This window comes from Ascaphus truei, chromosome 3 (assembly GCF_040206685.1).
Source record: "Ascaphus truei isolate aAscTru1 chromosome 3, aAscTru1.hap1, whole genome shotgun sequence".
Lineage (NCBI taxonomy): Eukaryota > Metazoa > Chordata > Amphibia > Anura > Ascaphidae > Ascaphus > Ascaphus truei.
This window is the reverse complement of record NC_134485.1, coordinates 242,271,998-242,296,451: the sequence shown is the minus strand read 5'-3', so window position 1 is coordinate 242,296,451 and position 24,454 is coordinate 242,271,998. Positions and strand designations below refer to the sequence as shown.

General features: G+C 43.5%; 1 protein-coding gene across 2 annotated transcripts in view; it reads right to left on the bottom strand.

Moving 5' to 3' along the window:
* Positions 1 to 24,454, bottom strand: part of GAS6 (growth arrest specific 6) — a 76,039-nt gene that overhangs the window by 37,333 nt on the left and 14,252 nt on the right. For both annotated transcript variants that reach the window (XM_075590465.1, XM_075590466.1), the window contains exons 5-7: positions 22,918 to 22,980; positions 2,713 to 2,835; positions 1,914 to 2,036 (exon numbers count right to left, since the gene is read on the bottom strand). In XM_075590465.1, coding sequence (XP_075446580.1) covers positions 1,914 to 2,036; positions 2,713 to 2,835; positions 22,918 to 22,980 — 309 coding nt within the window. The remainder of the gene's footprint in view (positions 1 to 1,913; positions 2,037 to 2,712; positions 2,836 to 22,917; positions 22,981 to 24,454) is intronic.

The window sequence follows — 24,454 nt, the reverse complement described above, 5'->3', positions numbered from 1 at the left end:
TGTTATTTACTTATCCTACAATGCACTATTGTGTAGAAATTGTTTCAAAATAAAAATACAGGGACAACTGCTGTTTTAAGGTCACAAAAAAAAAAGGTTACAAAAAGGTGAGAGATGTTCCTGTGTGTGCATTTGAAAAGACAAAAATCAAATGTGGGATACAATATATATGTGGGCCTCTTTCCTCTCATAATCTTGTTAATCAGTTTGAGCATTGTAACAGAGGCCAAACACCAGTGAATCATGTCGATGCACGATGGATTATAAAACTAATGCAGCTACTGACATGTCCAGGCATGTTTTGTTTTTCTTGCAGTACAGCAGGGGAAAGCTTAATTCTGAAATCAGCACCATGCCAAAATTCTCCAATATCTTTCTAGTCAACAGCAACAGTGGTTAATCTTTTCTCCACTGCACAAACCAGCACAACTCTGAAAATAATACTTTGCTGGCCCACTGCACTGCACTGGTTTAAGAGCAATGAGTTTTTGAGAGACATGCTGAAGGAAAGCACTAATTAAAGAAAAATTAAAACTTATGGTGCTGACTATTTCTAATAGAAATCATATTATGATAATCACTGAATGACCATAAATTGGAGATGGCAGTACTCCCCCCCACAAAGTTAGCAGCACAGCGAGATACAGTATGTCCGGATTATCTACACTAATAGGTCTGTTCGAAGGTGAGAGACAAGTGCTCTTCTTGTATTGAATTCTGCAGTTGTAAAGACAAATTAACAAAACAGTTTTCTTGCAAGTTGAGAAAATGTTAAAGAATATCACGGACTGCCCGTTTAGAAAGAATTCTGTCTGGTAACAAATAAAATATGCATGTACTTTCAGATCATTTCACTATGGAAGGAAAGAGCAACATTCATCGCATTAAAGCAGCAAACCCCCACCCCCCCTACCAACTTCCCAATGACATTGCAAATTTCTATAGGCCATTTCCTGTCTGGAGAGAGATTTAAACTATGTACTGTAACTTCACCAGTAAGGCCCGGACATGGTACCGCAGACCATGCGGAGGCGCCCGCACGCTGAGCGATCAGACTGCCTTAAGGCAGTACTCGCGTCCATGCGGTGTGCGGGCGTAAGTAGGGGGCGCGCGTTGCGCAAGAAATCAGTTGGAACTGATTTCTTGGCGCGACAGGCCGGTCACGTGAGCGGTTCGCCCAATGAGGCGAACCAGCTCCATGACGCCCCATGGCACGCCCCCCACGGCGCGGCTGCACTGACCACAAAAGCACCCGTTTCACGCGGGTGACGTCACGGCCGCGCACGCCCCCACACGGGCGAAGTCACCATGGCCCCAGCCCAAGGCTGCGTCCACTGTGCCGCTGACCGCGCTCATGCTTCAGAGCGGTGACATCCCCAACTCTCCAAGCATGAGCGCTCGGCTATCCGGTATATTTTTTTTAAGCGCGAGTGGGGGGGCCATGGCCAAGCAGTGACTGGTGCTGATTGGTTGAGGAGGTCAGTGACCCTTCAGCGCGACCTGGAAGACAATTTGATCTTTCTCGGCAAGCGTCTAGCACCTGCGAGCGTACGGCAAAAGCGCACCGCTTCAGTGTGGCCAGACACATTTGCATTCATTGTGCTGACAGCGCCAAGCGCAGTTAGCAGCAGCATGGACGCAGCCTAAGTATCTTGGGGGGGGGGAGCAACAAATTGCACAATCCAGTTCCGCAGGACTCCTCGGTTCCCATTCTGTAAAAAAATAAAATTAAAAAAAAAAAAGGGGGGGCGGAAAAACAGAACTACACTAGGGGGGATTGCTGTTTTAAACCATGAGAGATCATTTTTACGTACAACCGCTACTAGAGCTAGTGTGATTTGTTCCAAGTATAGCAACCTTTTTTTTCAGACTTCTTGCAATGCATACTTGAACTAAATATTGTTAAAGCTTACCTTCACAGGCTTTGTTGTTTGCAAGGAGAATGTAGCCACTATGGCACAAACACTGGTATGTTCCTGGCTTGTTAATACAGCGGTGAGTACAACCTCCATTCAGCACAGCACATTCATTTATATCTGCAGACAGGCATGAAATGAAAACATCAGGCCTTTAAAAACACACGATGAAGAACTTCATTTAGCTGCATGAAAGCTACAGAAAGTATCAATTCTAATTAAAACGTTGCAGGTACATGTAACACCTTCAATGAGAGAGATTTACAGTAGATTTCTATCCTAATTTATGTGTAAATATATGCAATATATTGCCATCAATGGCTGCACAAATACTGCTCCATCTTATGTCCATTGCCAAAACACAACATCTATTATCACAACTCAACACTGAAATATTTCGGACGGAGGGCTACAGCAGGTAGTCTAGCTTACTCTGCCACTTTTAATCAAGTGGCCTATGAAGATAAACTGGTCGCCACAGGGCACCGCCACCTTTAAAGTAACCAATGCACACATTCAATGATTGCAGTTTGAAACTGTGTCATGTTGAATAAAACAGAGTGTGAATGCTTGCTTTCTCATCATTCTATTCCATTTAGATTGCACATCATTACTTAGCTATGCCATTTCTTTATGTGCAGTGTGTGTGTGTGTGTGTGTGTGTGTGTGTGTGTGTGTGTGTGCGCGCGCTGCCTGGTTATAATGCATTACTGTCTATAGGGAAGGAAAGAAAAAGAGGATTTCATCCATTTTGAAAACTGGCACAATATATAAATAGCAAAGTCAGCGTGAATACCAGTGCTACACGTTTTCCCCTCCCATCCGGTTTTGCAGTGGCAGTAGAAATCCCCACGCAAGTCTACACAGATCTGTGAACCGTCTTTGTGACATGGATTTGGAGAACATTGGTCTTGTAGATCTGTGGAGATATGAAAAAAAAACAAACATTTTTGCTTGTAACGATGTTCCTTTTTGCTTTGTTTATATCATAATCAATACTGTACTAAAAGCCAGTCCCACTGTGGTGCAGCATCTATTTTCTTCTCTTGCCAGGTTTGTCGCGCTCAATTTCTGTGGTGCCCAGTATTTTTTTTTTATTGTTTATTTATAAAGCACCAACATATTCTGCAGCGCGGTCCCTACGGCAAGGGTGCGCAAACTTTTTAATCTACACCCCCTGCCTGCTCTCCGTCTTCCTCCCCCCCCCCCCCCTCTACCTTGTCTCCGGTGTTTCGGACATCACGATGTCACGTTGCCATGTGACTCCACAGCGCCAATTAACGTGTCACCAGAAGCCGTCGGAGACATGGTAAGTAACATACAGAGGCCTTGCGCGCTCCCCCAGCCTTTAATTGAAATGCTTTGGGGAAGAGTGCGGAGGGCCTCTGTATGCATCCTCCCTCCCCCCCCAAAAAAATCACCCCCCAGCCATAGGGAAACTGTGGGCCTATGGTGTTACAGACAGCACTCCAATAATAAAAGAATAAAGTACGCGAGGTGCAAGGGAACAAAGGGGGGAACTAACCTTCACAATACTAATATAGGAAATTGGTGGGTGTTCCCAACACACAAAGAGTAAATAAACTTAGGAAATAAACTTAGGAAATAATAGTTCAACAGTGTTGTATTAAAAATGTGAAATTGTATTGAAAATGAAATATTGCATATGTAATCCTTCATATATTGTATATACAGACTGAGGTTGGCCTTCAAGATCTTCATCATTGATTTTTAAATATACTAAAAGGGAGATAATCTGAGAGTTAACAAGGTCCTTCAAAGCATTCTGTTCACATTGAAATACTAAAAAGCAAAGGCTTATAAAAAAAAAAAAAAGTGTTCCATCATTACCACACTGTGCTACAACAATAACTCCTTGGAGACAATTGGCTGAGCTTTGGTCTAAGTAGTATCTGTATCCCCTCCCCATATACATCATAAACCATCCCACTTTCAGAAAACGACTCAAGATTTGGCTCTTCCAACTCCTTTCCGAACCCCGATTGATTCTTCGCTTCACCTTTGGAGATGGATGGACAGACAGATGGGGAGATGGATGAACAGACAGATGGGGGAGATGGATGGACAGACAGATGGGGAGATGGATGGACAGACAGATGGGGAGATGGATGGACAGACAGATGGGGAGATGGATGGACAGACAGATGGGGAGATGGATGGACAGACAGATGGGGAGATGGATGGAGAGATGGATGGAGAGACAGATGGGGAGATGGATGGACAGACAGATGGGGAGATGGATGGACAGACAGATGGGGAGATGGATGGACAGACAGATGGGGAGATGGATGGACAGACAGATGGGGAGATGGATGGACAGACAGATGGGGAGATGGATGGACAGACAGATGGGGAGATGGATGGACAGACAGATGGGGAGATGGATGGACAGACAGATGGGGAGATGGATGGACAGACAGATGGGGAGATGGATGGACAGACAGATGGGGAGATGGATGGACAGACAGATGGGGAGATGGATGGACAGACAGATGGGGAGATGGATGGACAGATAGGATAGATGGGATAGATAGGATTTAAGCAGGCCATGTCTTACAAATAAAACCAGAGAAAAGGTTTACATTGGCTTTTCTTTGAAAACTCATTGCACTTTCATTTCAAAACTTCATACCAAGACTCGTCTCTGTAGAAACAATAGGACTTGAAATTCTAGTTTTGTTGCTTCGCTTAAGTTAACATAGGAAAGGGGAGAGAAAAACATCCCCCCCCCCCCCCCCGTAAACAAGGTCGAATCGGGCATGTGAAGACAAGTTCAAAAAGGTGCAAGGAGAGCAAGTTACATGCCTACATAAAATCGGAGTCACCGGATCCACTGATAAACACTGTATAATACTGTAATACAGACAAAGCCTTCCTGGAAAAAGGTTTGTCTCTTGGGATACTGCAAATTTATTGGGCAGCATAGATCAAAGCACAATCACTGGCTACAAATATTCTCCACTTTACGGGATGCCGGTATCCCTCTGCTTTGTTTAAATCTCCCAATCACGTGGGCCGTGACGCAGGAGAATTTAAATATGACTTCTGGGATACCGGCACCCCATACCAGGGCCTGTAACTCGGGAAGCAGGAGGTCCCGAACCTGAAATCAATGCGATTCAGCTCCAGAGACCCCCTGCTACAATATGTTATTAAAATAAAAGCCCCTGTGATACCCTTTTAGAGGCACGCTGTTAGAGTGACGGATTCAGTCTCTCTCTCTTACAGCGAGTCTCTTACAGACAGGTGCCGCTCGGTAGGATTCACACAGTGCGAGTCCAATTAAAACGCAGGGACCCCTGCTGTGTTAATCCGATGGGTCATTAAGTCTGGCCGCTGGGATCTCGCGGCTATGGAAAGGACGCCGTGCGGCACCCGCAAGGCGAGAGGGCCAGAACCAGCAGTTTCCTCTGTAGATGCCGAATGATCTGCAATTTCTTGGTTAACTACGGTCCTTAACGAACATCTTTCTGTAGCCATCAATAAGCATATGCTTATTGCAAGAAAGTAAACTCCAAAATATTAATCAATGCATCTTTAGCGAGCCTATATTGCATGCAATATACCATCTGTTTTGGTTCTAAACGGAAGCCACCCATACTTTCTTGTAAACAGAATCATCAGCATTGAAATATGAAAACCTGTGAAAGCAAAAGCAAAAAATGCACACCTAGATATTTATACCGTGCTCTATGAACAATTGACTTGGGCAGCTGCCCGGAAATGTTTGAAGTGCTGGGAAATGATTAACCGTTTGCACTGCAGTATAAAAACACAGCAAGAGGAAAAACGGATTTATCCACACTCTCAACCTAGGGTCAAACAGGGTTTGCACGAATTCATGATCTGCAAATCTCATGTGTTCAAGAGAAGTGATTGCCACTTAGCAACATCTGGAGGGCGCGCCAGGCCACCCCGAAGAACTGAACTGGCAGGTAAAAAAAACAACAACTCTGCAGAGAATCTACAGGTGCATGTGATCATGTGACCAACCATGTGCACACTCCTAGGAACAGCAGATTTCCTGGAAGTCTACATCGAATAAGAATCCTTCCGTCAAACCAATGAGTGGAAATTAGGGATCCACGGAGCATTCACATGATGTGTGATAAAGTCTCCAAATAACAAGGAAGGAATTTCGGCAGACCGTGGTGGGCCAACTGACCCCATCATCACACTGTGTGTGTCTACTTTAGGAACCATATACAGTGTTATGCAAATGCAACGGACTCAGGTACTTCGGGGCTTATCCGGTAAAATGTGATCGCATCGATCTGGCGCCATCACACAGAAAATCCCAGTCACTTCAATGGGGCTTTCTGTGCGTTAGCGCTGACTCGGCGCGTATGGCATCGTTTATAGTCCAGGCGTGCGCGACGGATCGCATGGCGTCGCGCGCACCTGTCGCCCAAGCAGTGTGTGCACTCTAGATGGAGGCGCTGCCATGACGTCACCAGGTTGGTTCGCCCTCATTGTCTAAACCGCTTGTGTGATGCGGTCGCCGCGCGAAAAAAACAAAATTGTTTGCCGGCTCAAAATTCTGCTGCGCGGTCGCTCTTCGTCGCGCGCACTATTGCCGGCCCGATAGAGCTGCTGCATTTTGTTTGCGCCAGGCGCACTATAATCGCAACCCTAGTCTTGCACTAAAGCAAGTTAGTGAGAGAATATAACAAACTGGGATTCAAGTGCTAAATTTGAACATCTGTAATGCTGAATGCCTTTGTTGTAAGTTTTAAGTGAAGGAAACCTCCATTTGATAGTTAAAATTAAAGACTGAGTGAACCCGGTACGAGAGATGGGAACTATTGCTAGGTGGCTTTCCCTTTAATACATTAGATGTGCAGATCATGAGCTCCTGCAAGTCCTGTTCTGTTCTTTGGGATCACTGCCACCTAACAGCAGTTACTGGGGGAGAATAGCACATACAGTACGGCGTAATTGCTCCCAAATGTAATCCACCAAAACATTAATCGTCTCAGTTAAAGGTTTTTAAACATAAAAAAAGTAATACCGCGAGTCATCATTACCATAATAATAAATGTAGAGTTCTGAAACCCGCTTTTATTATCTTTTAAGTGAAAATAATATATCTTTTAGATTGTCAGTGTGCGTGATTTTCATTGCTGAAAGGAGCACTTCCTTCTAATATTATGATGCCACTAAAAGGCCTATGAAAGGGGAACATTTTCTTAACAAGCAATGCCTGCGGCACAAATACATTTTCTCACTATTTTATGACAAAAAAGATTTTTTTTCTGGCACTTTGACTAAACTAACGCTTTTGATATGCTTTGAAATGAATACTCCGCCATTGCCAAGGCACTGGACTTTTATTATTATCCCTTATTTGTAAAGCGCCAACCTATTCCACAGTGAGGGGGGGTACATAGGGACATCAATTACACAAACTGAATAACATACCAAATAAGGACAAGCCAGCACAAACAGATACAGAAGGTACAGAGGAACCTGCTAGTGAGACCTTACAATATTTCATATACATTGGAATTGGTTGTCCCGTATCTTAGTGACTACAGGCCTGATTTAGCAGGCACTTTGGATCAGAGACAAACAAAGTAAGGGAAGTTCAATGTCCCCTATACAAAGCTCATATGAACTCAGTTAATGCTTGATTGGATGGATTTGGTATAATAAGCTCAAATTGAGACAAGTGTTCGCAAGAACATGAAATCTATACATCAAAAGGTCTCAAGTACTTAGAGCTTAAGCAAGCTTTAAATACTAGATAATGGTATTATTATTGTCTAGAAAAGCTAGATTAGCATCTTTATCCAATCCCTGATCTGCTATGACACAGTTGTCATAACTTCTACACGTCATAAAAACTTGTGGTGCTTGGGACAGTATTTAGTGCATGTATAATGTGCTACTAGCCAAGGTATGACTGCCTCTACTAGCCTTCCAGCACATGCAGATCAGGAGTTGGACAGTCCATGAGTATGTATAGAACATGGAAAGAATGCCACTTCACTTTTAGATGAGGTCAAGTCTAAAAAGAATGATATGGAGACAGACCAGTTTTACCATTTTGGTAGCCTCATTTAGGAAAGTATAGTCAATGATAAAAGTACAAACTTTTGCTTCTGCACAGAATATTAAAGCGTTAGTCCAACATAAGATTGACGTGATCTAAGGGCAGTGACAATTTAAATGGGTTAAGTTTAGCAGATTAATACTTTTTTTTTTTTTTTTAAATAAGCATTTGAAAAGTGTTTTAAAACTTGTCTTTACAAGCGGCGGCTGCGTCACGTCAGCGGTTCAGCCAATCACGGCGAACCAGCACCATGACATAGCCATGCCCCCTCATCGCCACGAGCACTATGAGCAGGGATCGCTTGTGCTGCAGCCGCGCGGTACGTTAGGAGCACACACTCTCGCTAGTAAGCGGAGTGTATGAGCTCTGCCTAACCCTCCCTGCATAGCTCTAAAGGAGTTTACATGGAATAGAACTATATACATGGCAGTGCTCAGTCTCTCATACCTGGTCAGGGTGCTTGGTGCAGGTGCAGGCTGGGTGTGGATATGCAGATAGAATAAGGATGGGCGCCAGGAAGTTTTATAATACAAAAAGAGCTTTATCCACATACGTTTAGAAGGCTCGCCATACAAGGCGTGATAATAACCGCGCACCAGATAGTGACAAATTGGTGATCATTACAAAACCATAAAGGTCATATGACTTGTGATAATATTAACGTGTAAATAAATGTACTGTGTAAATAAATAGTATAACAGACTATAGAACCGTGATTGATCAAAAACACGTGTGAATCAATATCGTGTCTATCACTTACATAAGTGATTGCAACATATATAGTGGAAAATCTGTGTTGTTGACAAACGAGATTCTGCTGCTGTATAAATAGGATGGCTCAACACCCTGAGAGGCTCATAGAGGAAAAAAAGAAGAAAACAGCGCAAAAAATCTCATGATGTAGTAAATTATTTATATTGTGGTATTCAAGCAGGTAAGGAATGCATGTAGATCAGAGTGAAATCAAATAGGTATGACATGTTTTGGACATGATACCAGTGGCAAAAACAGCTGATCCCCACACCGAGCGACGACTGTCCTGTGCCCCCACAGTATCGCGGGCAACTCATTTCTCCTGTTCCCTCGCAGTTATCCAGCACTTCATAAGCAGTAGCCTACCCAAGTTCTTCCAGGGAGGGAGAGGGGGGGGGGGGGGGGGAACGGACGGACACAGGTGCTACAATATTAAATTCATTTTTTACATAATTAGAACGAAGGGGGTCTATGGAGTTGAAGCACTCTATTTTCAGCTCTGGAGACCCCTTGGTTCCCAAGATATATAACATTTTCAGGGCCAGCGCACCCTTATGTAAAAGCCAATATGGGCACATCTTAAAATATGAAGCGATAACCGATTATATTGTCGCTTCCTACTGGCCTGCATATCCAACGATATTTGGTGGACAAATGGTTTCCCCAGAAGGGAGTCCCGGCACCAGTGGGTAGACCAGTATGGATCTCAGAAATAAGTGCCCCCGGAGCTGAAAATAGTACACAGGGCTGGTGATAGGGTATTTGGTGCCCTAAACAATCCTCCAGTTTTAAGTGCCCTCGCCACAATTAACTTTCAGAAGTTTTTTTCTATCATCTACAGATGCAGCGGCCATTATCCGATCATTTAACTGGGTGAATCACGCACTATAGTGCATCGTGATCCAAGAAGGTCTTCTGCAGACTAAATGGCCCATCGGATAACCACAGCGGGGGTCCATGCTGTGTTAATCCTACCAGGGTCTACTTGTCTGTAAAAGATGCGCAGAAAGAGATAGGCTGAATCAGTCACTCTTACTGAGCGCCTCTACCAGGCGTTCGCAGTGGCTTTATTTACATTTTAAACACTACAGTATTGTAGCAGGGGGTCTCTGGAGCTGAATCGCATTGATTTGAGGTCCGGGGACCCACTGCTTCCTGAGATACAGGCCCCGTTATGGGGTGCCGGTATCTCCGCCATGTAAAAATCCTGGGGGTCACGTGAATGTGGGATCTCCCCATTGAAGGAGATACCAGGACCCTATAACGGGGACTGTATCTCGGGAAGTAAGGGGTCCCGAGGCTTTGTTCAGCTCAGAAGAACCCCTGCTCCCTCACACTAGTATCAAACCCCCCCCCTCCCAAAGAAAAAATCATTACCTTAGCGGAAAGCTGCTAAGGCAATGAAGCTGCTTACATTTTATTTTTATTCATAGTGTGCGTGAACAGGGGGTCTCCTGGGCTGAAAAAAGTTGATTTAAGCCTTGGGGACCCCCTGCTTCCCAAGATACAAGCCCCGGTATGGGGTGCCAGTATCCCTGCAATGGTAAAGGCCTCAGGCTCAGAAGACCCCCTGCTCACTCACACTATGAATAAAAATAAAATGTAAGCAGCTTCATTACGTTAGCGGCTAACCGCTAAGGCAATGAAGGGGTTAAGGCACAATAGCAGGTTTATTGGGGACAGAGGGGGTACTTGGCCCTTCACTCACCCCCTCTGCCCCCAATAAACATTACAATATGTACTACCCACTAATACACAACCCTCCCACCCCCTGGGACCCCACATAAAAACATTTTTTATTTTTTTTGCACAGGATGGATACCAAAATGGCCGCCGGGACTGCGTGACAGAATTAACACGGACTCCTGAGCGTACTCAAACGGAGGAAGGTAGGGGGAGCCTTGCAATATAGCGAGACCAGGAGGCAGCGGATCCCTGTAAAAAGCGGTGAAGTAACCAGCCGCCCCTCTCCCAAACATACCGCGCTTCTACACAGAGCCGGAGTCACAAGATGGCGTCATCCGGTGTATGAGGCGCCAAGCCCGTCCGACGGACGAGTGGCCGCAGCGGAGCCAGAGCGTGTGTTCCCCTGTGATTTGGGGGCTTCACGAGCCCCGAAGGAACGAGGGGCGAGGCTGATCGTAGGAGAGGAGGGACGCTCTGGTGTGTACGCCGAGGGGAGGTTGGTGGCCATCTTGGTCCACCTGATAAGGCTGCTCACTTCCCACAAACGCAGAGATGAGGAGAGTACAGGCTCTGAGGCAGCTGCCTTGCACCTGAGTGCGACATCAGAGGGGGTGCTCCATCAGAGGGGGGGTCCCAGCAGGCCCCCCAAAGTGTTCCAGAAATCAAAGAGAAGGGGAGAATAATCAGGCCAGGGGAAGCTAGCACCAAGATTCTGCCTCCAAAGAGCTAAACAACTGCAGGATGGTATCTACAAAGAGGTGAGAGAAAGTGCCAATAAAGATTTCTCCCTCTCCCTCACCTCTAACAATATTCTATCCTGTTCTCCAACACCTATCTTACACTGCCCATCGGGCTCCTTGCACTCTCCAAGACAGCCCTGGAAACAGGTGGAAGATTAGAGACAAATGCTCAATCCAAAAAAATGGCAAATAATGTATGAATGAGCAAGACACTTTAGGAATGAGGGGACTTTCCTCAACTTAAAAACTTACATCACCCAAACAAACCCAGCTCTAATTATAAATAAAAACTTGCCGACCAACATCAACCATGCCATCCAACAAACAACAACAAAACAGACTGCCGTGCGGGAGGCCTCCATCTTCTTTAAAAAAAAACACAATATGGGGACTAAAGATCAAGAAGCGTCTGTCGCAGGCGAAGATGGAGACTCAGAACCCGATGAGGAAGTAGACACCCCACTTACTCGTAAAGAAATGCTGGTATTTGTTCAAGATATCAAAAGCTCTTTCCACTCTGAGATACAGAGCATTCACCGCAGTCTCAAAGACTAAATAGTGTCTATAGGAGACCATATCGTGGACTTGGAGGAGAAGGTAGATTCCACCACACATGTTCTAGAAACCCAAGCCAAAGAAATCCATGAGCTAAAAACTCAAGTTAAAATAATCTTTGAGAAATTGGAGGACACAGAGAACCGGTCAAGACGTAATAATCTGCAGAGTACCGGAAGAAGTGGACAACGACCAACTAGATACATTTCTTACCCAACTTTTTACGTCCCCGCTACCAGAAATATTGGAGATAAACTTCAGATGGACAGAGCTCACTGACTGTAATGAATCCGCTCCTGGGTTTGGCTGAAACCTTTTCCTTACAGAATTATGCAGCTTCTAGACAACTCCCTCTTGTTTCTGCAATCAGCATCCCCTGCTACTGCAATCACTGCAGCCTGGATGCCTCCTGTGCAGCTCTGTCTCTGTGCTCCGTCATTGGAGGAATTCCCTCACACCCCTGTCCATTGAGTGGCTCCCCGCCCTTTCCCTGAGGCTGGACATAGACTTTGCATTCCCAGTTGCAAGTAACTGTGCTTGTCACAGACTCTCTGTTTGGCCTGCAAGGCCTCCTTGTGCCTTGACTCCTGCTCCTAGTCCCCTGCTTCCCAAGCCTTCTTGCATAGTAGCCCCGGCGCTGCTTCCCTTGTTCCTGGCAGACTTCGCCTTCGCTGCGCTATAGCGGCTACGCTGATTTCCCCAGTGTTTTCTGTGGCGTGTCTGCACCCTTGGTTCCTGTGGCCTTCCTGTCTGCAGTTCCTGTTCCCAGTGACCTTCCACTGGTCTCCACCACTCTCAGCTGTACCCGGCTAGGGGGTGCTGTTCTGTGCTGAAGCACTGGTTTCCCAGTTCCTGGTCCCTCATCCCTGAAGTCCTGCTGTCTTCGCTGAAGCAGCTTCGTTGTATTCCCTGACGATGACCTCGGCTCGTATCCTCGACCACCGCTCATGTGCCGCCTGCCTTGACCCCTGCCTGGATAACGTTAACCCTGCTTTCTCCAATCCTGACCCAGCTATGCACGACTACAGATTTCGCAACCCGGATCCGGCTTCGTGGTCTAAGGTCGGTGTTTCCACATCCCCACCTCAGCCCCGCGGTCCGGTCCAGGTTTGTGGTGAGCATGTACGTTACACAGACTTCCTAGATCTAAAAATCTTGATCTAGCAAAGCCACGGGATGTGATCACACGTCAACATTATTTCCGTACCAAAGAGGAGATATTAAGAGCTGCTAGATCCACCCCAAAGATTGAGCAAGATAATGCTCCACTTCTCATCTTCCCTGATTTGGCCCAAATCACACTGAACAAGCGGAAAATGTATGCGCAGATCACCAACACACTACGAAACAATAAAATCAGCTATCGCTGGGGCATCCCGTGCAAATTACTGTTCTCTTACCAGGAAACAATGTATGTTTTTCACTCGCCAGAAGAAGGTGAGGAAAAATTGAGATCATTGGGTTTACTTGAGCCAGAAAACCTGGAGGCTTCCAAGCGGGATCGTCTTTTCACCCAAACCACAGCGCCCGGCATGGGAGAAGACTCCAACTTCAAGTCGAGCGAAAGCTAAGCCTATCTGAAGAACAAGAGCTGACTACTCATTAAGAATTTATTTAAGATGACACCACAGGCTGCGATATGTTCCGATCTCAAATTACAAGTGCATATGTTGTCCACTCCAGAAATGTTTTTTAAAGGTTAAAGGTTTTGAGATATCTGAAGATTGTCTGCCAATCTGAACCTCTCCGAAAGATCTCAGCTGATTGCAAAACAGGAAGCAACCAAAGACCGTGTTTTAGGCTGAGACGCGCTCTGAATATGGTTATAGATTGAAAAACATTACTGGGGTGATCAGTACATCAAAGTTAAACATAGGTTTTGAGATATCTCGAGAGTGCCTGTCAGTTTGAATTACTCTGAAAGACCAGAGCTCATAGCCTATTAGGAACGAACCTAAGACAGTGTCTCAAGCCGAGAGGTTTTTTGGATACAAGTTACAGGTTGATATGTTGCCCACTCCAGAAATGTTTTTCTATAAGTTCAGTGGCTGACCCTATATATATCAGGTATTGAAGGTTATGTTCTATGTACAGTATATATATTTTTTCTGTTTTTTCCTTATACAGTAGGTTAAATATAGGTCTTGTGATACCTGAACACTGACTGCCAGCATGAACTATTCAATGTTTCGAAAAAATGAGAAGAGAAAAAGGTGATGTAAATAATTATAATGTTTGATTTCCCCCCACCCCCTCCCCCTTGTTTTGAGGTGTACGACCACCCATATGAAATAACCCGTACTCTATAGTGTATTTCTCCTTTCTAAAGGCTTTGACCCTGAACAAAGGAGCCCTGCGGCATTAGGCCGTCGGACCACTGCCCGCCCCTTCCCCCCCCCCCCATGTTTACTTACCCTGTGAATGCAATGGTATCGCACCACAGGATTTATTTTGGTTGGTCCCGCCAAACAAAGTTTGGAAACCGGGGTCCTCTGTACATCCCACCCCACCTTGCTTACCCTTTCCCCATGCCCAGTTCTACAAGCATTTGTCATTACTGTGTAACAATTTTTGTATCTTCTGGTAATATGTTTTCGCACCAAAATATTAATGAAGGTTGATACACTGATTTTTCTGATATGTACACATTATCTAGATCATATACCACTGAGATATTACCATGCCAGTTAATATAAATTTCTCAAAATACCAGAAAGAGACAAATAGCTCTTTCAGCGGCTAAAAGACTAGGGGAAGATACAGTATAATTATGCTGCAAGAAACCCATCTGAAAAAGGGAGACCAATCATTGCTATCATTGTATTACCCGGAATACAAAATCAAAGCAGAAATGGCAGTTGCTTCATACAGTGCAAAATGGCAGCGTATATACGGCTCCTCAAAAATTGGCATGAAATAATAGTTCATGTAAAAAGAATTAAAATAATTCAACCTCAATCTGAGAAAAATGCTGCAGAACACCGACAACAGTCTGTACACGCATTTCGCATCAGCTTCTTCTGGTTATGTCTTCAGGCACACGTTCCCTGATCCTTTCACACAGAGACCAAGGGCCTTATAATATGTATTCCAAAGCAGCTGTTCAATAGGAATTTTCTGCTGAAAATGGCCCAAACGGCCACTTTGGACTGTGTAGATTTACCCCCTAAATGAATTCCATACCAGTACATCCCAGGGCTTTTCAAAAAAGCTTGAATAAATGCACCCTTTTGGAACTGTGTAACCTGCAAACTTTAGTCTTTATGCAGAAATGTACACTTTCTTCATCTCTTACATAATGGAGTCTTCAACACGGAAAGGGGTTTGCACATTCATAGATTCATACATCCATGTGAAATCAAATACATTTTAACACTGACCAAGCAAAGGAAGGGCATGCTGAGTAATCATATGCTTATCTAGCTGTACAATTGTATGGCTTTCAAACAATAAGTCTCTGTGTTAATCCCAGGGCATGCTTGACAATGATATCCATATCTTAGTCGACTTTTACTGTTACAATATTTTTATCTGAATAAATGGAAAGATGATTTTAGAAATCCTACTATATGTAAGCCGTTTTGTTTGTGATTTTGCAAATCACTCACATGTATGGTTTTTAGTATGTGAAACAAGCATGACTTTGTACATACTGTAGAAAGCCTTTTCAATGTTTAAAGACCATATGTATTTAACATACTAATATGAATACCAACTTCCAAAAGTATGACTAAAATCTGATATGCACCTGCAATTGTTTTACAGTTAAGCATGACATATTAAAGATGATCCTTCCAGTGAAGGAGTTTACAGTGCTAGATTCACAAAGCTCTGTTAAGACTATTTAATGCGATACCGTATTAACCTCAGTTATTAATAATAACACTGTATTCACCATGTTAATAATGTAACGTTAACCCAGTTTTACTCCTATTAAAAGCAAAATATTATTCATAAGAGCCGTTTATATAAATAAAATATATGCAAACCATTTTCACGAAGTCCAGTTACAATTGAAGTCAGGAAGTAACGCCCTGCACTCCGCGATCACATGACCGTAATGTCACTTGACGTGACGTCTTGCCTCCCCCAGGGGACCTATCCAACCTTCTCATGGCACCTATCCCCACTACCCTCACCCTAACAACCTCCCATTTTTCAAAATTACTTGCCGCCCTATTAACCAAATCTAGCTAATAGGACTTTAGGCTATTGTACAATCATTAATAAAACATTACTGGAAGACGGGAGACCAGGCAATTTACACTTTTTTAACCGGGATCATTCACTGAGCCAAACAAGGTAATGAAATAAATTGAAGTTTATTCACACAAAATCGCTTACACACAATGGAACACAAAATACAGACAAAAAGACACACTTACTGGGGGCCTGGGATTGAAAACTAAATTTGCTTAGGTGCAGGGGATTAAAATCCCCTAAATCTCTAAATAAGAGATTTAAGCTGATCGGGACTTAACCCGGAATCTCCTGGTTCCCAAATCGGCGTGAAGTTCCACACACCACTGCTCCCTTCTCTTCTGAGAACTTGGACTTTCCAGACCGCGAGCTACCACCAATCCTCTGGAATTAAAATCGGCATGAAATCCAAGCCGCGTCCGCTATGTTCGATTTTGAAAACTTGGGCGCAAAAGTCGGGATTTAGTTTCTTAGTTTCTGGCAGGCAGGCTTTTCTGACTTGAAATCAAAGCCGGTTGCTCTGCTATTCGCACAAGAGCAACTTTGAAAAGCCCACCGGCGCTCTTACTACTGGAGAACTCGAATCTCATTGGCTTACACATTCTTTATAGTATTCTGAGTTTCATTCATTAAACTCAGCAGCCAATCATCTCGTGGGAACCAAATCAAATCCAATATGGTAAGGAAAGTCGGGTCAGCGGAAATCTGAAATAGCCAGGAGACATGCACAAGCCTGGTACCTCACTCCCTGGCTATCTCAATGCCACCCGCTTGGACAGGCTCCTCCAGGTCTGGCAGAGCAAGTGGCATCCTAGATGACTGCCATTGCTCTCCGGACCTGGGTACTCAGCCCTTCCCTGATAACCAAATGTTTTTCTCACCTCTAGTTTCTTTGAACTCCAATGTCCAGCAGACTTACTGGCGCCTATGGTTTAGCCCTGGCAGTCTGTTTGGGCATCGGTTCCGAAAGTCCCAAGCACATTACATTACAGTACATTAATAAAATATACTTTTATACATTTCCCTGAGTCTCTGGATAAGGGGATTAAATAGGAAAAATGTTGTACTTTATATCTCCCTTATTCTCTATACAATTTATCTTAGACTCAGTCGGGACTCTGAGTCCCCCCCTCAACCTTATATACGGTTGGGGACCACACAAACCCAACACAGGTTCTGGGTCACCTGGGCACTAGCTGGGGTACCCCCCCCCATATACTAGGGATCCTCTCCACTACAGGGGCACTTGTTAATCCTGTGCCCCATTCACCTTAATGGGCTATGCTGAAGCAGGGTACCCTAGTGGCTAGTCGCACTTGCAATATTGCCAGGACAATGTGCCTACGTGTATCGGGGAATCAGGCATGATTCCCGGGTATATTTTTAGGGGAATTGACAACTCCGGACCCCAACCTCCTGGGCACATTCTGACAACAATTCCTCTGAAAAAAAAAACCCTTGAAAATCATCCCCTAGCAATTCCTGCTCGCTGGCATGGCCGAAAAGGTAAAAACACAAAAAATACTTTTATTACACAAAGTACAGTTGAAACATACAATGTTACTGAGCCCAAGAGCTACCTCTCTTGGACCCTTATACACAAATCAAGGGTAACCAAAACGGGCTTAACCTTTGAGAGCCTGGTTACCCCGCTACCGCCACAATTACATTGAAAAATATTGTTACATACGTTTCAAAAGAAATATATACAAGATACATAATTCAATATAGTGGTCATTAGTGCGAGTGCTTGTAAGGCTACCTAGATGCGCTCAAGCAGAACTTCATACAAGGGGAAAAAACCTTAGGTCCTCAATAAGTGACCACCAGGAACTACTTCTATTATGTAAAGGAATAGGCCTTTGGCCAACTATAACAAATCCCCTAAAAATGCCATGAATGTATAAAAATAAAACACAAGGCCTTAAAGCGGCGTTACCTGTGACGTAGCTTTATCCTGAAATGACGAAATGCAAATGAGCTCTATTACTGCTGGTATTTCTGGTATTTTATTTTAGCGAGCAAGGCACTAACTCAGGGAAAAATAACAGCCAGTGTGTTTTTTTTTAGATAACGTCACGTTATTTGCACCAATTTAACAGAGCTTAGTGAATCTAGCCCAGAGACTGGCTTCTTGTCAGGTGCACATGCCACTAGAAATTGCCTTCAATCAACAAGTGCTGATTGCAATAGCTTATCTTGCAGCTGTGCAGCATGTTTCGGGAAAAAGAGGAAGGAACTAGTGAATCAGTTTGGAATGTGAGATATTTGCTGAATTAGCGCTTAAAAATACATTATGTGAGCAGATTCCAATAACAACAGAGTATCAGTCACAGATGGACAGAGCTCTCCAATATATTAAAGAGGTTTGCGGTCTAAGTATTAAAGCAACTTTGGGGCATTTTCATCCTATGTCAATTTATCAAAGTACTTTGCTTCAATTTTGCCCTGTGTGTATCAGCTTGCGTATTGGAGAGTGTCGTCAGGTGGCGTTAGGGGCAAGTTAAACGACTTGCATACCGTGACAAGGTGCATCAAATTCTGTATCCTCATTTTTCTCCTTTTAGTCTACGTAAAAAAAAAATACACCAATTTTAAAGGTAGCATAACTTTCTAGCGACTAACAATCTACACCAGATGTATGAAGCTCTTTTTTTGCTTTTGATGAAACCGTGCAAACAAACATGGAGTAGTGTGTCAGATCACATTTGTTTTTTTTTTTAGTATCAGTGAAGTTACTGGTCATGGAGAAACAAAATGTTGGGTCAAGAGCCAATAGTTCTACTGGACAGCCATTTGAATCCTCTGCCTACAAGTTAGAAACATTATGAACACATCATGTTAAACTGAAAGTATAAAGTTTTTAGCAGCACCTAAAATGAAGCATATTGACAGATAAATACAAATGTGATGCACGTGAACAGGAAGGAACCCTATTTTCCTCCAAAGTTACAATGTATAACACAAGGTGTTTTCCCAGCACTCAAAGAAGAATACGATTGCAATACAATATGTCAAAAAATATATTGTTGACATATATTGAAAATTGCATGGAGCAAACTTCCACAAATATTCAAGATACTGATTAAAAAAATTATTATTTTTTTTGCACACTGCACACTGTATACACTCACAGCACACTGCATACACTCACAGCACACTGCAAACACCACAGCACACTGCACACACTCACAGCACCCTGCATACACTAACTGCACACTGCACACACTCACAGCACACTGCATACACTCACTGCACACACAGCACACAGCACACCCCCTACCTTTGATGTCACAGCCCACCTTTGGGGGCATCGTGGGGCTGCTGGTGGGGGGGGGGGGATTAACGGTGCAAGGCTGGGGGATCGGCACGAGGCAGGGGGGTCGGTGCGGGGATCGGCGCCAGGCTGGAGTGGGCAGTGTGGGGATCAGTGTGAGGCTGGGGGGGGGAATAGATGCGAGGCTGGAGGATAGTTGCGGGAATCCATGGTTGGATGGTGTGGAGCTGCTGAGGGGAGTGCGGGGAATGCTGGGAGAACTACAGTGGCTGCTAGGGGACATGTAGGGCTGCCGGCGCCTCACTCCACCTCCTCCCAGGCGCGCGGCAGCCATTTTTTTTCTAAATTAGCGCGACCTCAGTTATAGCGCGGTCGGATCGGGTGGCCCCCGAGGAACGCTCTATAATGGAGTTGAGCTATACTATACATTTAGATCTATTTAAACACAGTACACAATTAGGATTGATATAGCCTTGACACAGTGTGATGAGGACCAACACCTAATCTAGACAAATAATCTCTCCCAACGCACTAATACATATATGTAACCCTCCATGATCAGGGGTCTACATCTACGTGAAAAAGCATTAACCCTACATTATTCTCACCTCATCATGCACATGCATATTTTCCCCTCCCTGGCTTTATCTTCTGTGATCAATTTCCCATACACTCACTCTCTCTTCTGCATTCCTCTGGGATAACGTGTATTAGATCCTTTCATTTGTAACCAGTGTTTACAGCTAGTACCTAAATCATGTATTTGGCGTCTAAGGCTGCGCTTATAGTGCCTGGCGACGGCGCTCCAAAACAAATCAATTTACTCCGTCGCAAGCGCTTATAGTAAGCGCAACGGAAAATGTGGAAGCCGGCTAAATTTGATTTTTTTTTTAGAGACAGTTGCCACATGTGACTGTCTCTAAACCAATCAAATTGCGCGGCCCGCCCCTTTTAGTGACGTCACTGGCGAGAGTCGCTAAAAAAAACAAATGATAACTTTCGCTGGTGGCGACAGCATCGGTCGCGTCGCCATCGCCAGCACTATAAGCGCGGCCTAAGGAGGGACAGGGGAGAGAGGAGTTTTGCTTCTATGGAGATTTCTTTCCATTCTGTCTTTTTCTTACAACCTTCTTGACCTCTGTCTGCTATGGTGTTGCACAGGGGTGCGCAAGCTGGGGGGCGTGACATTTTCTGGGGGGTAGGGGGGCTCGAGGCCTTGCAGATGCCCCGTGCTTTTCCAGAAAGCATTTAAATTCAATGCCAGGAGAGCGCGCGAGGCTTCTGTATACTCTCTTACCTGCTCTCCGGCGTCTTCTGGTGACGTGTCGCCATGGCAACGCGACTTTAACTTCCGCTGCTGTGGGTCACATGACATTACATTGCCATGGCAACGCGACGTTGTTACATCAGAAACGCAGAGAAAAGGAGGGGGGGGGGGGGAGAGAGAGCCTACAAAAAAGTTTGCACACCCCTGGTGTAGCAGAAGAAACAAGGAATGCCCCCAAAATGTTGCACGCTATAAAGCAATAATATTGCAATGATGGGTGAAATAAACCTAAAAATTTATTTTTAATAAGTATATGTTTCAAATGGGTTGAGCGAAAATTAAAATTCACAAATGAATAAGCTCTGTACAAGTATTATTTATCTAGTCCTCCATAGTGATAGGAATAGAGCTAAAAAAAATAAATGCAATTTGTTAGGGATGCAATCATTCTTGAGATGGAAGAATTGTTTATATTTGTCATCACTGTAATCAGTGGATGATATGGGTAGTGATGTCTGTAAACGGTGTATTGATTATGTCAGGACAACCGATTTAATCTGTTAGTGTATTGCAGGCTTCAGGTTACTGGATGGTGCCCCAAATTTGATCCCAGTGAGGACATGGGAATTTAACCTAAGGGGAGAGTGTAGCCATGGCTGGTCCAGACTATACTTTCTGCCTCCTGACATGCTGTATGCTACAGGCAGTGTCAGGCTATCCTGTGGGTTTATACCCCCCCCCCTCCTCATGCTGCCTCTCTGAATGACTGGGGTGGAGGTGAAACTGGGTCTGTGTACAGCCAATAATCGTGAAGACCTTGTGCCCTCCCCCCCTCTGCCTGAGAGAGGAAGTGTTCAAAATTAGTGTCAGTCCAGCTCTCCCCCTCATGGGGTAGAGGAGTTGAGCTCTGAGTCTCTCCCGGCTGGGACAGAGAGACAGGCCTTCAGCCCCTCCTGGGGTTGTTTGCCTCCCCAAGATCGGAATAGAGCAAAGGCCTCAACACAGCTAGAAGGCCGGTACCATCCAGAGGTCCGGGACCCATTCAAAAAGATGATGCATGCGCTGTAATATCAACTGCAGTGGTTGCTTCAATAAATAATCCTTTTTATATACCGCTGCCTAAGTAACAGTCTATTGGGTAGGGGTATGCGAGAAGTCTGTCATGGTGGGGATTGTCTCCAGGAACCCTGGAGCCTGCTATGACTGGAGGCGCTGACACCACGAGAAGAACCTGAAGGATCACCAAAAGCCTGTTCTGTTTCCCCTTACCATCGCGTAAACTCATCTCTCCTGGACTCTCACAGGTAACAAGCACCAATGTAGCAATAGCAAGATTTCCCAGAAGGGGGGGGGGGGGGAGGAAGTAGTGCTACAGCAAGAGAAATATATATTGTACAGGTGCTGTAAATGATTGCGGAATACTAATTTTAGGTATTTAAATGTATCCTAAAGGACATTATAAACGGTTGTTCATGTACAATATCAAGGTCCTGAAAAAGAATATTGGACTAAGATTGGTAGTCAAAGTAATGATTTAAAGGTCAAATGTGGGAGAGATTTTGTAAGAAATAAAGTGAAGCTATAGCATTGAATACATTCATTATATGTGGATCAAGAAGCTCCTTTCCAATTCCTCTTATAACTATTACCCACATTGCAAAATCAAGCACAAGTGGAAAAATTGCTTGATTTGTTGATGCTCAGAGACAACGAAAAGGAATTTACAGTTAAAAAGCAACATCTGTGCCCTTGATAAATAGCCATCTTAGAGCATCAAGCAGGCCCACAAACCCTGAAAACAAAAAGATTTTGAACACAAATTAGCGTAATTAAAAAAAAAAAGAAAAAAGGAACAGGTGGAGGATTGATTAATGAAGAAGAACATACGAAGAATTAGATGAAGTGCCCCGTAACCTTATTTTTCAGGTCCTAGATTTCCCATGTAGAGTCAGACTGTGTCAGTGTGAGAATACTATCCCCTATTATGTCAAAAACAGCCCAACACATTTTCTACACAGCTCTAATAGGATCACCATCTGCTCCCCTTTAAAAGTTTTAATGGGATTGCCATCTACAATAGGAATCAACTATTGTACTTTGGGTAACCATTCAAAACTGTAAGCTACCCACAAACACCTGCTCTAAAAAATAAGTACATAAGTGCCTGGATTTAAGTCTGTGCTCATCATGTCACATGAAATGTGTGTGTGGTTTAAGAGACCGATTTGAATGGTAATAAACAATAAATAAACAAAAACATAACAACCTTGAGAAGCGTACAAAGCTTATCATTTAGTATTTTTCAGTATGTCTGCGGGACACATTCAACAAAATGTCACATTTTGTATCCAAAAAAAAAAATACAAAATAATAAATCATATACACCAGCTAATCTTTGTTGAAGAGAATTCACTTTGCAAATGGAAAAAATCGGGAGGATTACTTACTGTGTATGCATGTGGTGAGACCGGGATCTTTCTGATATGGAAACCCAAAACGCTGAATGCAATCTGCAGAACAGAAAGTTATATTATACTACAGCTTCAAATAATTTATTAAAAAATATATATATATAAATAATAATATATATATATATATAAATAATAATAATAATAATATATACACACACACACACATATATACACACACACACCATAAAAATATATTTAAACAATTCTGATTTGACAGAAGTATATTTTATTACTATCCACTATGTGCCAGACCATATTGTATCAGCTCTACACCACTAAACTGATGTTTACTCTGGTCCACAGAAGATTGGTTTGTGACATGCTGCTCTACAGACTCTGGTCGATTAGGAGCGAGGAGGGACAGAGAAAAGAGAGAGAGAAGAGAACGTGTATATTTATTTAAAAAAAAAAAAAATCTACAGTTACTGAAAAAAAGAATAAAAAGCAGGCCAGCCACAAATAATCAGGGTGTGTGGCTTATCTGCACGTTAATAAAAATTGGAAGACTTGACTACTAAGAATGAAATGGCTCTTTTAATTAAATGGCAAAGACTGCTTGGCTGTACCAGCATCTTAACTAAAAACAGTAACTGCAGACTGGCAATTAACAGAATGATAGATGTTACACGTTAATGCGGCAGAACAATATATTGTTTTTTCTCTTCGAATGATAGTAGACACCATATTTTTTGTTTTTAAATAACTCTTTACTTAGATTTTTGTCAAATTAAGTAGTATATATATATATATATATATATATATATATATATATATATATATATATATATATATATATATATATCAGCAAAAAGTTAACGAAGGCAGGGAGGGGAGAGAAAAAAGGAGGGTTTGAAGTTAAGGAGAAGAGATTATTACTTGGCAGTACAGGTTGAGATATAAAGCACATTTACATTTCACTATATATATATATATATATATATTATTGAAGCTGTGGACATGTTTCTTAACCCCTTCGCTGCTAGAGGGGCCTACAACGTATTACAAAGGGTTTGTTAGGGTTTACAGCAGCAGTTCACTTTGGGATCTACTCTATCATGTAGTTCACGACCACATCTGAGCCCTTTCTTAGGTTCACTCCATCATAAATGCTCCCGGTCCAATAATGTGTCACAGGACAGATTTAGAGCAGTTAAGAAACCATAAGTACGCCTTTCTAAACTTTACCTCACCTCTTCCTTACGATTATCCTTAGGACTATAGGGCGTGGTGATATTTCCTTATGATGTAAAGACATAGTAAGACTTACTCTCCCCGGCGCTGCGGATGAACAAGCAAAAATCTGCAGCGCAAGGGACAGTGTCTGCCGCGATCTAGCAGCAAGGGGTCCATGCTTCCGAATGGGACCCCCCCGCGCAGCATTAATCCTTCGTGTCGCTTCCACTGCTGTCGCTGCGAAGACAGTAAGGCTTACTACATCTGTATGAATACAGTAAATCTAAACTGCAATTGTCCAATGTTAAATGTATCCGATCCTCTAGGAAGTAGTGCATTA